We start from the raw sequence: 14,198 nt of genomic DNA, 5'->3' as shown, positions 1-14,198 counted from the left end.
CAAAATGGCTTTACCGTTTACTAGACTTTGTTATTCTACTAGTTATTTAGCTATAGTGGCTTATGTATCAGAAGTCTTGCACATTCAAAGACAGTAGCTGTGAAAAATAAGGAGGATTTAATGATTCAGTTTACAGCACCTTCATAAATCAAATAAAAAGATAAAAAGCAGTCTGCGCTAATAGCCTTACGGGCAGCACTTCTCTGCACTACACAGCCTCTCAAGTTCAAGTTCAGGCTCGTGGGCCTTTCTTCACATATATACTGTCCTATCCTAATAAAGGCAAAAATAAATCTTGAAAAAAATTAATTATTTTGTGGACGTAGAGTGAAAAATCTTCTTGATTTTTTTTTTTTTTTTTTTATATAGAAAATAGAAAACGTGTATTTTCATCCTGTTCCAACCGAAGTGATTTGAACGGACCTGACGTCGTAATTACGACTTTCCTGCTCAAAACTTCCCAGGAGAACTTTAAGGCACTGTAATCATCCTTCTAGCCCAACATGCTTGTCTCAGGGTATTCAGGTTGTCTGCCATCATCTTCTCTCCCCAGGGTCGAGATCCCTCAAACAGGCCTGTGTCTGCACCTCTTGAGGCAGCTGATGGGAGTCTGTACATCCCCAGTCCTACATCGGAGGATGCAGGGGTTTATGTGTGCGCCGCCACCAGTGCTGTGGGCTACACCAGCAGAGAGATGCATCTGAGTGTTAACAGTAAGGAACATATGGTTGATTTACTAAAAAGAATTAGTGTAGATGTATTTTCTGAGTCTCTCATTTCAATAGGCAAACCAAGAATTGTTGGTGCTGAAGGGTCACAGGCCGTGGTTAAAATGGCAGCAGAGGTTGGATCAGAGGTCATCCTTCCATGTGAAGTTCATGGAAGTCCTACACCTCTGGTGACCTGGAGCAGAAATGGGCTACCGATACCTCCTGTCACGGCCTGGTAGGAGAATAATAATCAGTCCTTTCGTACCTGTCCTACACCATATAAAAGACACCTAACACACTATCATTCATACGCTAATATAACAATGATTCTTAAGCATATTAGAATGATTTCTTAAGGATCATGTGACACGGAAGGCTTCTTAAAATTTAGATTTGCCATCACAGAAATAAATTACATTTTAAAATATATTTACATAGTTATTTAATTTGTAATATTTCACAGTATTACTGACTTTTAAACAGTAGTGTATTTTTCAGCTTATCCACATTTTGTCATTTAACCCATCTATTGTCCTAAGAAACTATGCTCACCTGTCAAATCTGGCCCATATTAAGGACAGTAAAAATGTTCCGTATAAGAAAAAAAATCATATAGGTTTGGAAGGACATGTTCTGGGTCAGAAATTGTCCTGGTCCCAAAGCGTATAATGACAAAAAAACCTTGAGGTACACCATTTGTGTGAAATTGTTAAACAATTCTGGCAGATACTTTTCGTAAAAGGTTCCCAGTTTTCGTTTTATTTTCATATTTTATTTACAGATTTATAAAAAAAAGGAGAAAAGAAAACAACTTGTCAAGCAGCCTAAGGTCACAGACCAAATGTGCTCATTAGATTCTTATGATAGTGTCACAAAACCTGTTTTGTGAAGCCAGAAATGATGAGGTATTTTTAACTGAAGATTTTGCTTTTAGAAATATTGTTATAGTACATAATAAATGGCAAAAATATGTCCTGATGAGTGTTGAAGTTTTCTTGCTGTGAAGGAATGGGCCCTGGTGAGGTGATGTAGCCATCTATAAAAGGCTTCAGCTGTGTCACAATTCACCCCAGCTGACTTCTCTTACCTCATTCTAACTCCCCTGGACAAGAACTAGAGCCAGCTCGGTTTCAGCAAGAGCCACCGGTGCTCTGTTATGAAGGAGACACATTAGATTTCATCCTGATGGACTGATGCTTTGCATTTATTTGACTTAAGTGAAAGCATCATCTGCAAGCATCTTTTTTCTCACTAATTTCATGTTTTGAGAGTGATGGATATAGCTGTGTGTTTTTAATTGTAGTGATCTATCATAGGCCAGATGGTAAACTACCCAGGAATACAATGATGTCACATAGTAAAAGTAACTGGAGATAAGACTCTCTTATACTGGTTAAAGTTGATATTTTTGCCTTCTTTTAAAGAAATATTCCAGGTTTAATATCCGTTTAGCTCAATTGATATCATTTGGGTTACAAAAATCTGGGTTACATGAGTCACTCGAGAATGACGCCAGTCTGTAAACATTACTCAAAGCAATACTGTGTTTCAATAATACAGCCACAAGACAAACAATATTCATGTTAACATGATTTTAGTGAGGAAAAAAAAACACTAAGCTTTTCTTTGTGAAGCTATATCCAATTTTACAACTTTGTTACCATGACAACATAATGTAAACCCTAAAACAACAGTTAAAAATGATGATTTAAACAGCTTTAAAGCTCAAAAATGCACAAGTTTTAATAGAAGAATAAATGTTCAGAAGGTGCTTTTATAAAATTTATAAAGTTTCACATTTCTGCTTTTAAATCCTCTAAAATTGGCCTCATTCACTTCACTGTTTTTAAAAGAAAACGAAGGACAAATCACAATTATTTTAAGTGGTAATCAACATTATGCCACAAATGTTGAATGATTTTGGCTTTATCAAATTAAGATCAGACCTAAAACCTGTAAATGCATGTGTAGCAGAAAAGTTTTTTTCTTTTTTTTAATTCCTAGTCATTATGAAGGTCCTGTGGACTCATACCTATTAGAAATGCAAGGTGTAAAATCACATGAGGTTCAATGGAAAACAGATGTGAAGTTCATTACATCGAGGTTGATGTATTTGCTCAGTAAACTGATGATGGCAGTGGGGCTGTAGCTGTAGGGATCAGAAAGGGAAGCGTGCTGGGATTTGTTTAGTAGGAGCATGTTGATGGCATTAGTCAGAGGGATGCAGCAGATATAGGTATTGCAAGGATGTATGGATGACAGCTTTAGGATTAGGTAATGTGGTCTGTCTGTGAAAGAAGGGAATTACTGGAACGTTGAGACTCTGTATTCCTGGTAAAGTAAGGAATGAAACCTGTGAATGTGTGTGTGTGTGTGTGTGTGTGTTTTGAGTGATAGTCACGAAGGGAGAAGTGTAGCCTGCATAATGTTTGAGTCTCCAGGAGCTTCCTGTCTCATAAAACAGCTAGTCGATGTCTCAGTCTGCCTGACGAGAATAACACGCCACTCCAAAGACATCTGCCACACAGGAAAGAAGATTGTGTGTGGAAAGTGTGTTTAATCTAGAATCAGGTGGCTGTAGGGATGTTAGGGGGCACCAGTGCTTGCTTTAACCTTTGTGAGTTTGGAACTTTTATTTGACACTGAACTGCTTTTTCATTTTTTTTTAGCCTCTTTCTCTTTCTCTTTCTCTTTCTCTTTCTCTTTCTCTTTCTCTTTCTCGTTCTCTTTCTCTTTCTCGTTCTCGTTCTCGTTCTCGTTCTCTTTCTCTTTCTGGCCAATTCCAGCACCCTTGATTACCCTAATTACCCACAGTCCAATTTTGCCAGCATGCACATGTGTTTCTACAGGCTGGTTCAAACTGCCCCAACAGGGTTAACACACTGATCCAACTAGAATTTGTTGGAATTTGTTTGGTGATTTTGAACCTAAACCTAAAAATGTACAATTAATGAATGTCAAACCACAGGTATTCAACAGATCCAATCTCTAAATTTACATGCATGTTTTAGGTGCCAGTATGTTGTATGGCAGAGGAATGCAAAAAGCTTTGTGCGTTTCATGAATGTTTACCGTAAATGTTCAAGTCGTCAGCATTAATGCTTTGTAAAAATAAAAAGAATGCACGAAACAGTCACTCCAACAGTGATGTCCGTAGTAAAAAAGTAATGTTTAAAATGCATTTATTTCATACTAAGTATAGTTCTAATCTATTAACATATTTACTGACAGATAACTCTAGACTTACTGATATAAAAATGATAATTAAATTTTACTTGGCATATTACTTGTGCACAATGCACTTTTCTTAATATTAAGTCTAAAATGTGTTTTAATGTCACTTTTGATGAGGATCTTTGAATAATATCAGACTTTAAATGCAAAATATTTAAAGTGTGCCTGAATTATTCTTGCAATAGTTCCACTTTAGCACAATCAAATACACTAAGTATATCTTTAATTGTACTTCAGCACTACTTCTGCACAATTAAAGTGCATTAAGTACAAAATTAGTTGCTCCAATTTAGCAGACTAAGTATACCAGTTTAGTATACTAAAAGAACAATTGCAGGACATTTTATTTATTAAGTACATAAATATAAAAATGCATTTGTAGTATACTTATCGTGAAATGTATTTCAAATACATTTAAGTATATTTATTTTTCACTAGGGGTTATTTCAGAAATATTCATTGTAAATCTTCCAAGTTGGCAACAATAATGCTTTGTAAAAAAGAAAGAAAGGAAAAACCAAACACTCACTTTGAAACTGATGCTCTTTCAGAAATATACACTGTACATTTTCAAGTTAGCAGCCATTTACAGCCATAATGCCTTGAAAAAAGGGTAAAGAAGTCAAAATAGTCTCTTGAAGACTGATGCTTAGTCTATCATATAATCAGAAATTAATCAAATAAAATAAATCAAATGCTTCATTATAATAACTGTTCACATGAGTGTTTCTGCTCAGACTTTTTTTTTGTTTCGATATGACTTATAAAACAGAACTTTTAGAATTCTGTTAATTTATTAAAAATTCTGTGTAATCTGTGTGAAGTCAATCTTTGGTGCAAATCTTGGCTGTTACCCACTATTTAGTGATCTCAGCGTTAGACCACATGTGCAAGACTTGTGAGAAAAAAGTGGAAGGCGGTGTACTTTGTCCCAAAGGGGGTTTGTTGAATATAGTAGCTTGTAGCTTCCTTTCAGATTTATTAGTTGTATTTGTATTTAGGTTGCCATAATAAAGTTGCTAAGCAAATGTTCAAAAGATTACGATCCAAATGAAACCAAGCTGATTTTTTCTTGGTTTCAATTGCGCAAGTTAGAAACCAGCTTGTATGCATATACACAATACAATATACACACATTCATACACACATTCAGATTCACCACATGTACTCTTTGACAGACACATTTACTCTAAAACATGCCTCTTTTGACATCAACACCTAACCTTTGACCTCTTCTTACCCAGGTTCACTGTTCTGCCGTCTGGTTCTCTGATGATTAGTGACGTCAGGCTGATAGACAGTAAATTGTACACCTGTTCTGCTGCTAACCCAGCTGGCAATGTCTCACTCACCTACAATTTGCAAGTACAAGGTACAATCCAATAATTTCAGGATTTATCTGTGGAATAACTCTTAAAAGACATGAAATAGAATGCAGATTTTGGGAGTGTTCATAGTTCATATGACAACATCTTTTTTAGGTTTGACAATGAAATTTGATTTTGTAACAAAAATGCCGTGGTACTATGAACTATGATATTGTGATAGTATCAGATAGTATTGCCATCATATTTTAATATGTACTGATGATTAGCGTAATGGTAATCATATACCATGCTGTTTTCGTCATAGATTAAAGAATGCATACAATGCCATTTAAAAGTTTGGGGTCAGTAAGGTTTTTTTTTTTTTTAAAGAAATGAATATTTCTGTTAAACAACAATGCATTAAATTGATCAAAAGAGAGAGTAAAAACATGCATAATGTTACAATTTTTATTTTAAATAAATGCTGTTCTTTTGATCCGTTTATTTATCAAAGAACCCTGGATATAATGGCTGCTGAAAATTCCGCTTTGCCATCAAAGAATAAATTACATTTTAAAATAGAAATAGCTATTAAACAGTTGATGTTTCACAATATTACTGTTTTTGCTGTATTTGTATCACGTAAATGCAGCCTTGGTGAACATGAGATCTTTCAAAAGCATTAAAAAATCTCGCTGAACTCAAACTTTTGAATGGTAGTATATAAAGAGGATAGTGTGGTCTTTGTATACATTTACATAATTCAAATTCTATAATTCAATTTCCTGTAACAAATGAACTACCAAACAATATAGAAACCAGACTTTTTTGTACCGGATTTATCCTAACAGCTAAACCAAGGATTCAGCCAGCACCTACGTCTCTTAAGGCTCTGATTGGTCAGACGGTGGTTTTGCCATGTGTGGTCCAAGGAGAGCCAAGGCCTCAGATCAGCTGGCTTCATAACGGACTTCTTGTGGGCAGTGATAGAATGCTGAAGATCCAGGCGGTCCAGCAATCGGACAGTGGCACGTACAGTTGTGTAGCCAGGAATAGTGCTGGAGAAGATACCATTGAGATTGTTCTGAACATTTTAGGTATGTCTGTTAAACGAAACTGCAAGAATTACATTGTTCAACTGTAAACATTTTTCATCGCACAAAGGACTCTTTGGAAACCAAAACATTTAAGGAAGGCAATATATCATTATCCCAGGCAATCTAAATAATGACTAAACATGACTTATATGAGTGTGTAAACCAGTGAACATGGTCACAAATCACTTATCCCTGTGTTCCTGTGCTCTCCACTCTGACCCTTGAGTTGACCTTTGGCTTTGGGCCTTTAATGTTAACCTTGTACTTTGTTAGTACTGTGTCATGTAACTACTTCTTCAAATGGCTTTACTCTAGTATAATTACTTTATGTGGTTACAGAGGGCCCCTATTTTGAGGCAAATGGAGAGACCATCATTGAGACTGTGGCTAACAGAAGAGTGCTCATCCCTTGCCCTGCAAGAGGTAGGTAAACTAGCATAGCTTGTCACTATCATATGATATGTTTTAGATATATTTCTGTATTTGTGGTGTATTTTCTTCTCTACTTACCTGGGTAATTAATGCTTGGTTTAATATCATTTGTAAATTAACCGGTTAATGTGTTGGTGGTTTAAACTTGTTTAACAAGCAAAACATCTTTTGTTAACCAATTTGTGCTATTAAACAGTGTGACTGTGCCCAATCATTAGCGAGACCAGCACGAAACCAGCATAAACCGGCCCCAAACCAGCAGGGAAATCTATATTGGTCTAAGTTTGTCTTTTTAGCAAAATTACAATTTAAACAAGTTATTTAATTTTCTCTACTTTTCTAGATTTATTCAACATAGATTTATGTAAAGTCAGATTACATTTCTGTTATTATTGTCTGAGCTGTAGAATGTATTTCTACATTTTTCATGAGCTGAACTCAAAGATCTAAGACTTTTTCTATGTACACAAAAGGCCTATTTGTCTCAAATATTGTTCACAAATCTGTCTAAATCTGTTTTAGTGAGCACTTCTCCTTTGCCGAGATAATCCATCCACCTCACAGGTGTGGCATATCAAGATGCTGATTAGACAGCATGATTATTGCACTGGTGTGCCTTAGGCTGGCCACAATAAAAGGCCACTCTAAAATGTGCAGTTTTACTGTATTGGGGGGGTCCGGGGGGATCCGAAAACCAGTCAGTATCTGGTGTGACCACCATTTGCCTCACGCAGATGCAACACATCTCCTTCGCATAGAGTTGATCAGGTTGTTGGACATTGGCAGGAACTGGAACACGCTGTCGTATACGCCAATCCAGAGCATCCCAAACATGCTCAATGGGTGACATGTCTGGTGAGTATGCTGGCCATGCAAGAACTGGGATGTTTTCAGCTTTCAGAAATTGTGTACAGATCCTTGCAACATGAGGCCGTGCATTATCATGCTTGAACATGAGGTGATTGTCATGGATGAATGGCACAACAATGGGCCTCAGGATCTCGTCACGGTATCTCTGTGCATTCATCAATAAAATGCACCTGTGTTCGTTGTCCATAACATACGCCTGCCCATACCATAACTCCACCGCCACCATGGGCCACTCGATCCACAACGTTGACATCAGCAAACCGCTCACCCACACGATGCCATACACGCTGTCTGCCATCTGCCCTGTACAGTGAAAACCGGGATTCATCCGTGAAGAGAACACCTCTCCAAAGTGCCAGACGCCATCGAATGTGAGCATTTGCCCACTCAAGTCGGTTACGATGACGAACTAAAGTCAGGTCAAGACCCCGATGAGGACGACGAGCATGAAGATGAGCTTCCCTGAGACGGTTTCTGACAGTTTGTGCAGAAATTTTATGGTTATGCAAACGGATTGTTGCAGCAGCTGTCCGGGCGGTTGGTCTCAGACGATCTTGAGGAGAAGTCAAAGGAGAAGTGCTCACTAACACAGATTTAGACAGATTTGTGAACAATATTTGAGAGAAATAGGCCTTTTGTGTACATAGAAAAAGTCTTAGATCTTTGAGTTCTGCTCATGAAAAATGGGGGCAAAAACAAAAGTGTTGAGTATATATATATATATATATATATATATATATATATATATATATATATATATATATATATATATATATATATATATATATATATATCTATCGATAGGAAATTAAACATTTATTTGAAATAGAAATTGAAACAAATGCATCCCTGCTAATTACAAGTATTTAAAATCGTATTTAACCCAAACTAGTGTATATAAATAATTTTAGCAATTAATAAAGCTATAATAACAAAAATAAAGACACATCCATACATATATATGTAAACAAGCATATGTGTGTGAGAGATTGATGTGATAAAAGCTGTACCGAAAGCTGTCTTTGGGAGTTTTGTTTTTTCCCTGGTGTCTCTCACCATATGGTCTCTCTTCTCACCGCCGCCTCATTTTGGCTGCTGGCAACATCCTTGTTCGTTAACACTTTGTGCAGGTTTAACAGCTTGTTTCACATAAACAGACCTGGAAAGGAAGTCAAATGCCTTCATTTGGTAGAAGTGAGAGGTGTTTAGTGTGAATCTGTGTCTACAGTAATACATACCCAGCTCTTCCCGTGCACACTGTAAGCTAATAGGTGTTGTTTTGATGGAAACCTGCCATGGCAACCCTGCGTGTCGTGGATATGACATGATGTGTGTGTGTGTGTAGCAGCTGGAACACTACTCTTCTCCTCTGTCTCTGAGGGCCACATCTGCTTTCCTGCATGCGATGGCCCACTGGGAGAGGAATCCTAATTAGGGACTGTTGCAGGCGGAGAGGAGGAGGGCTAAGAGCGAGAGTACAGGGGAAGAAAGAGTTTGATGGGTCGTTTTTACAGCCGGTTATCAGTCTGTCTTGAATCAGAGCAAAGATGGTCAAGTTATCCTTGCTATTAAGTGTGAATTGTGCTGAATTGCTGTTCATTTTCTTGCGTTTGTGTTGTATCGCTAATGTTGTTATGACGACTGAGAATTCAGACATCTGTGAAGCACTTAATGAGAGGTACTTAATACAGATATGACAGAAATAAGTGCTAACGACTGTGCTGTTGTGCATATTTGGTGGCAGATGACGGTAATCATTAGGCTCCAGCGAAAGTGCTTGTCTGTAAAATAAAGTGACGTGCCTAATAATCACACTTCATAGGAAATGAGCTAACTCAAACACAACCTTTACAGTTGATTTATATGTGCTGTGTTATGATTTCACTCTACACTAAAAGTTTGGGGCAAGTCTTTTATGTTCACTAAGGCTGAAAAAAATACAGCGATATTGTAAAATATTATTAAAAGAACGCTTTCTGTTTTAATATATATTACTGATTTAATATGTATTGCTGACTTGCAGCTCGAAAAACATTTCTTATTATAAATGTTGAAAACAGCTGTGCTGCTTAATATTTTTGTGGAAACTGTGATTGATTTTTTTTCTCAGAATTCTATTAGGAATAAAAAGTTTTAAAATAGCATTTATTTAAAATAGATATCTTTGTAAAAATATAAATGCTCTGTCACTTTTGATCAATGTAATACATCCTTGCTGAACAAAAGCAAAATTGATTAAAATAAAAAACTAATCTTTTTTTTATTTATTATTATTTTTTACATTTTAATTCAGATTATGTTAATATAACCAAACTTAAATCATTTTAAGACCACTGCACATCATAGTAATTTTAGTTTCTTTGCAAACAATCATAATTTTGATGGTGTTAGTGGCGCATGCATTTAATTTTTTTACATGTATATAGAACACACACTGTTTTCTTATAACAGAATTCCTCAGTCCTACAGGTGTGTTAGATAAAGAAGACGTGCCAAAAGGAGAAGGAGTGAGAAAGTCTGTAGTTTTCAGATCGATCCATTTAATCAGGCTAGCACTGAAAGACATGACCCCACCCAAGGAACACACACAAGACTCTTTTAATAACGTGCATCATCTGAAGTATTGTTCAAGGGATTTCTGACAAATAACTGCTCCTAATGTTATCCTGTAATGTAAACAGGACCAGCTGCACACCATTCTTTAAGTCACAAAAACAATCAATCCAAACATTATGACTGTAAACATCTGCTCTGGGAGTTCTTTTCCCTCCACTTCTGATTGGCTTGTTAAAAAAAGTGGCTGACTTATTGTATACAGCGGCCCCTAAAAGTATTTGGACACTTAAGATGCACTTAAAAAGTATGAATATCTTTTGAATTACATAAATTATTACACCAAGTGACATTTATCATAGCACAAACACACATTGAAATAAAATACTACACTAAAAAGCTTGTAACAAAGTGAAGACAAAAAACATTTATACAGTTTGTAGTTAAAACATTAGTGGATAGCTAATGTGACAAACTACACCTGTGGTTACTCCAATAGGACACCTGTGTGAATTTGGCCTCAGTTGGTTACAAGTCATTGGAAGCAAAGTTACTTCTGAGAAAAGCTCCTACATCATTTATTTGCAGATGACACCTGGTTTGATATATTCTGTCACACCCTCATGTCATTTCAGACCTGTGTGGCTTCTTTATTTCTGTGGCACATCAAAGAAGATATTTTGAGGAATGTTTCAATTGCTTTTTGTCAATACTGGCTCCTTGGAAAAAGGTGCATTTACCAACATTTTTGCAAAGATTCAAAAACATACCTATTCATACAATTCACTGCAGTTTCCTGCTAAAATGAACACTAGTGGCAGTAAACAACTTTTCTGATGTAGTAAACTTTCTTGGCAGCTCACCTGTTATAGTTGTACCTGATATGGAGGCACAAGTGTCGTGAAATACAAGTCATGATAAAAGATTTTCAAAACTTGTAGAGGTAAGCAAAAATAGCATGCTTGCTCCAGCCGATGGGTTTTTATCTCACAATTGGTTTTGTTAAATCTATCGGTTAGGTTTAGGGTAGGGTGTAGTGTAGGTGGTGCATTATTTTCAAACACGAAAGAGAAGAGGTTTCATTTCCAAACTGCCGCAATATGTAAAACAAACAATAAAATGTTTCTAGATTCACATTCATCTGTATCGATTAAAACTGAACACTCTTTTAGCACTTTTTTCAGCATGCTTTCCAGTGGGCTGAGCCTGAGGTTAAAACGGGGTACAAAACAACAGTGGACACTTTCATTGTGTGAATAGAAGAAAACTGAAATTCTTCAAAATGTCTTTTATGTTTTACAGAAGACAATTCACACAAATTTTAAAACAACACAAGAGGGAGATCTGTTTTACAAATCTGATCGTATAAAAGTGATTGTTTCTATTCACAAGACTTGGAATAAACTGCGTGATTCATATGGATTCTTTTTATGATGCCTTTATTACCTTCAACATTTTGGTTACCTGGAATTTCAGTGGAGGAAAACCTCAGAAACCTCTGAGGTTTCAATAAAAATTTCTTGCGTATGTTTTGAAGATTAACCAAAGTTTGAAGAGTGAGAACATGATGACAGATTTTCTTTTTTGGATGAACTATTCCTAATAGTTCTGAATGTCCAGAAATGTCCAAATGCTTCTTTTGGGCCTCTTTTTGCATGTTGTTTTATCTATATTACAGTATATTGCTTCCACCACTATATAGACTCTACATGTCATGGGAGAGTTTCATCTAAAGTGCTCTGGGTGAAACCAAACAACAAATAAACACTTCTCAGAATCTGTCATTCCTGCCCAGATGGCCTTTGAGGTTTAAGAGGTGACTGTAAAACACGTACAAGGTTACCCCCTGCCCCGTCACTTAAAGCTAACCTAGTAAAGTTAATCACACATCTGTTAAAGGGGACTTGGAGGCTGATATAGGACCTCATTGGTGTGTTTGAACTACTCCCCTTACTGCTGTCCTGAAGTCTCTTGACGTTTGTCTTTGAGCTATAAATCTGGTGTTCTTACACTTGATCCGTTCTCTTCTGATATACTGTGTCTGGCATCTTCACTCGGTGCGTTTCACCTTGAAGTACTGTTTGACAGGACATCGGCTGATCCACTTCTGAGGAAAGAAATTTACCAGCATCCTCTTTGTTTCTGCTCTTTGTTGTCTCGCTGTCAGATGGATTGATATCTGGTCTTGTTAAGCTCTGGCGAGCAGTGTGTTCATTGTGCAGAGGGAATTGTGATTCTGTCTTCTCTGATCGATGTCTTCTCTTTCACACATACTGTTTCTCTATCTCATTTGTTCTTTTGCTGTTGTCATCCCCTGGATAGGGTCTCCTGCTCCTTGGGTGCGATGGTTCAAAAATGGCCTGGAGGTCCATATGATGCAATCGGTGCACGGTGTGTCTTTGGCTGAGAATGGCTCGCTGGTGATTGGCTCAGCTTCGGCCAGTCACAGTGGAGATTTTAAGTGTGTGGCCACTAATGAAGCAGGATCAGTGGAGAGGAAGACCAGGCTAAAGGTCAATGGTGAGACTTTTGCGGCATTTCCACATGGCTAATAGCTTTATGATACATTTGTTAATTAATGTCTATTTAGTGTAATATATAGCATTTTATAATAATTTTTACTGAATTTTGGATGAAAAATTATGAAGCAATGTTTAATGTGTGCAAGATTGGCAAATTTGTGTTGGTGACTTAATTTATCCTATATAGTGTAAATAAGTTAATTGGAACAAATTTCTGTTTTGTATTATTTTAGAGTAGGCACTTACAGTAGATTTATTTGAAGGCTTTTCATTGCTTGATTACATGCCTAATTAAATCCAAGCAAATTACTTTCAGGGTTTAGTGCTGGATTGAATTATGCTGAATGATTTCTTCATCTCAAATCTAGTTCCACCAGAGATCCAAGATGATGGGCAGCCTTTGAATCTGACAGTCACACTGAAGCAGCCCCTCACATTGGGATGTGATGCTTTTGGTATCCCAACCCCAACCATTACCTGGACTAAAGGCAACAGACCTGTAGGTTTCCTCATGCATGCTGATTGTTTCATAATTGTATTTTATTTTTATTTTGTTTTATTTTATTTTACCACCTTTTTGACTCTCCTCCAGTGTAATGGTAACAAAGTGCCACCTAGTGGCCATAAAATTAATCTCAAATCTTGGCCGCTGCCCTTGGAAATCAATTACCTGCTCCTTGCTTCTAGGTATTGGAGACTCCAGGGGTATATCTGCAGAATGGAAAAAGGCTTTTAAAGATTTACCGTGTTCAGCACGATCACGCCGGCCGCTTTTCCTGCACTGCCCAGAACTCTGCTGGGGAAGCCAGGAGGGAGTATATTATTGAAGTACAAGGTGAAATATAGACACTTAGACAGACAAGCTGTGTAATTTAAATTAACCTTGATGTATGGAACAAAGGCTAAATATTAGGTTTTGTTTTTGTATTTAGTTTGTAACATTTGATACAAATCCCTTTAGTTTCTCATTTATTCATATGTCCTGATGTGTACGTTTAGCTCCACCAGTAATTTCAGGCACCTCAGGAGTGCAGGAAATGACCGTCATGGCAGGACAGGAAGTGGACATGCAGTGCAGAGTTAGTGGCCGCCCACTGCCAACAGTGGAATGGAGTCATGATGGAGAGTGAGTCAGTGACACACACAATTACATGCTCCTGTCATCCAGCTTCTGTGCTCATGTGTGCTTTTCACAACCTCTCTCAGAGTTTTATCCCCTAATGGAGACCCTCATGTGGAGTTTCTGGAGAAGGGGCAGGTGTTAAGGGTCAAGTCTGTCAGGCCGAGGGATCGTGGCCTGTATCAGTGTATGGCCAGTAATAACGCTGGGACTCAGACACGGCAGTTCAGGCTGAACGTACAAGGTATGATGGAAATCATAGGGAATTACTCAATTGTGGTTCCAGTTCCTATTACTGTTTCTTTGATTATGTAATTAATTCTAAGCCATATGTGTTTGACTCATTAAAAATA

General features: G+C 37.1%; 1 protein-coding gene across 1 annotated transcript in view; it reads left to right on the top strand.

Moving 5' to 3' along the window:
* The window catches only part of LOC306849078 (hemicentin-1-like), a gene marked incomplete at its 5' end in the record, with an annotated part of 74,571 nt that overhangs the window by 30,947 nt on the left and 29,426 nt on the right, over positions 1 to 14,198 (top strand). The window contains 10 exons of the mRNA XM_079383935.1: positions 554 to 713; positions 786 to 945; positions 5,189 to 5,316; positions 6,103 to 6,348; positions 6,688 to 6,771; positions 12,526 to 12,723; positions 13,094 to 13,224; positions 13,413 to 13,560; positions 13,725 to 13,851; positions 13,932 to 14,089. Of these exons, the coding sequence (XP_079240061.1) occupies positions 554 to 713; positions 786 to 945; positions 5,189 to 5,316; positions 6,103 to 6,348; positions 6,688 to 6,771; positions 12,526 to 12,723; positions 13,094 to 13,224; positions 13,413 to 13,560; positions 13,725 to 13,851; positions 13,932 to 14,089 (1,540 nt within the window). The remainder of the gene's footprint in view (positions 1 to 553; positions 714 to 785; positions 946 to 5,188; positions 5,317 to 6,102; positions 6,349 to 6,687; positions 6,772 to 12,525; positions 12,724 to 13,093; positions 13,225 to 13,412; positions 13,561 to 13,724; positions 13,852 to 13,931; positions 14,090 to 14,198) is intronic.

This window comes from Barbus barbus, assembly GCF_936440315.1.
Source record: "Barbus barbus genome assembly, chromosome: 29".
Lineage (NCBI taxonomy): Eukaryota > Metazoa > Chordata > Actinopteri > Cypriniformes > Cyprinidae > Barbus > Barbus barbus.
The sequence above is the reverse complement of the archived record's forward strand: the minus strand, read 5'-3'. Positions and strand labels throughout refer to the sequence as shown.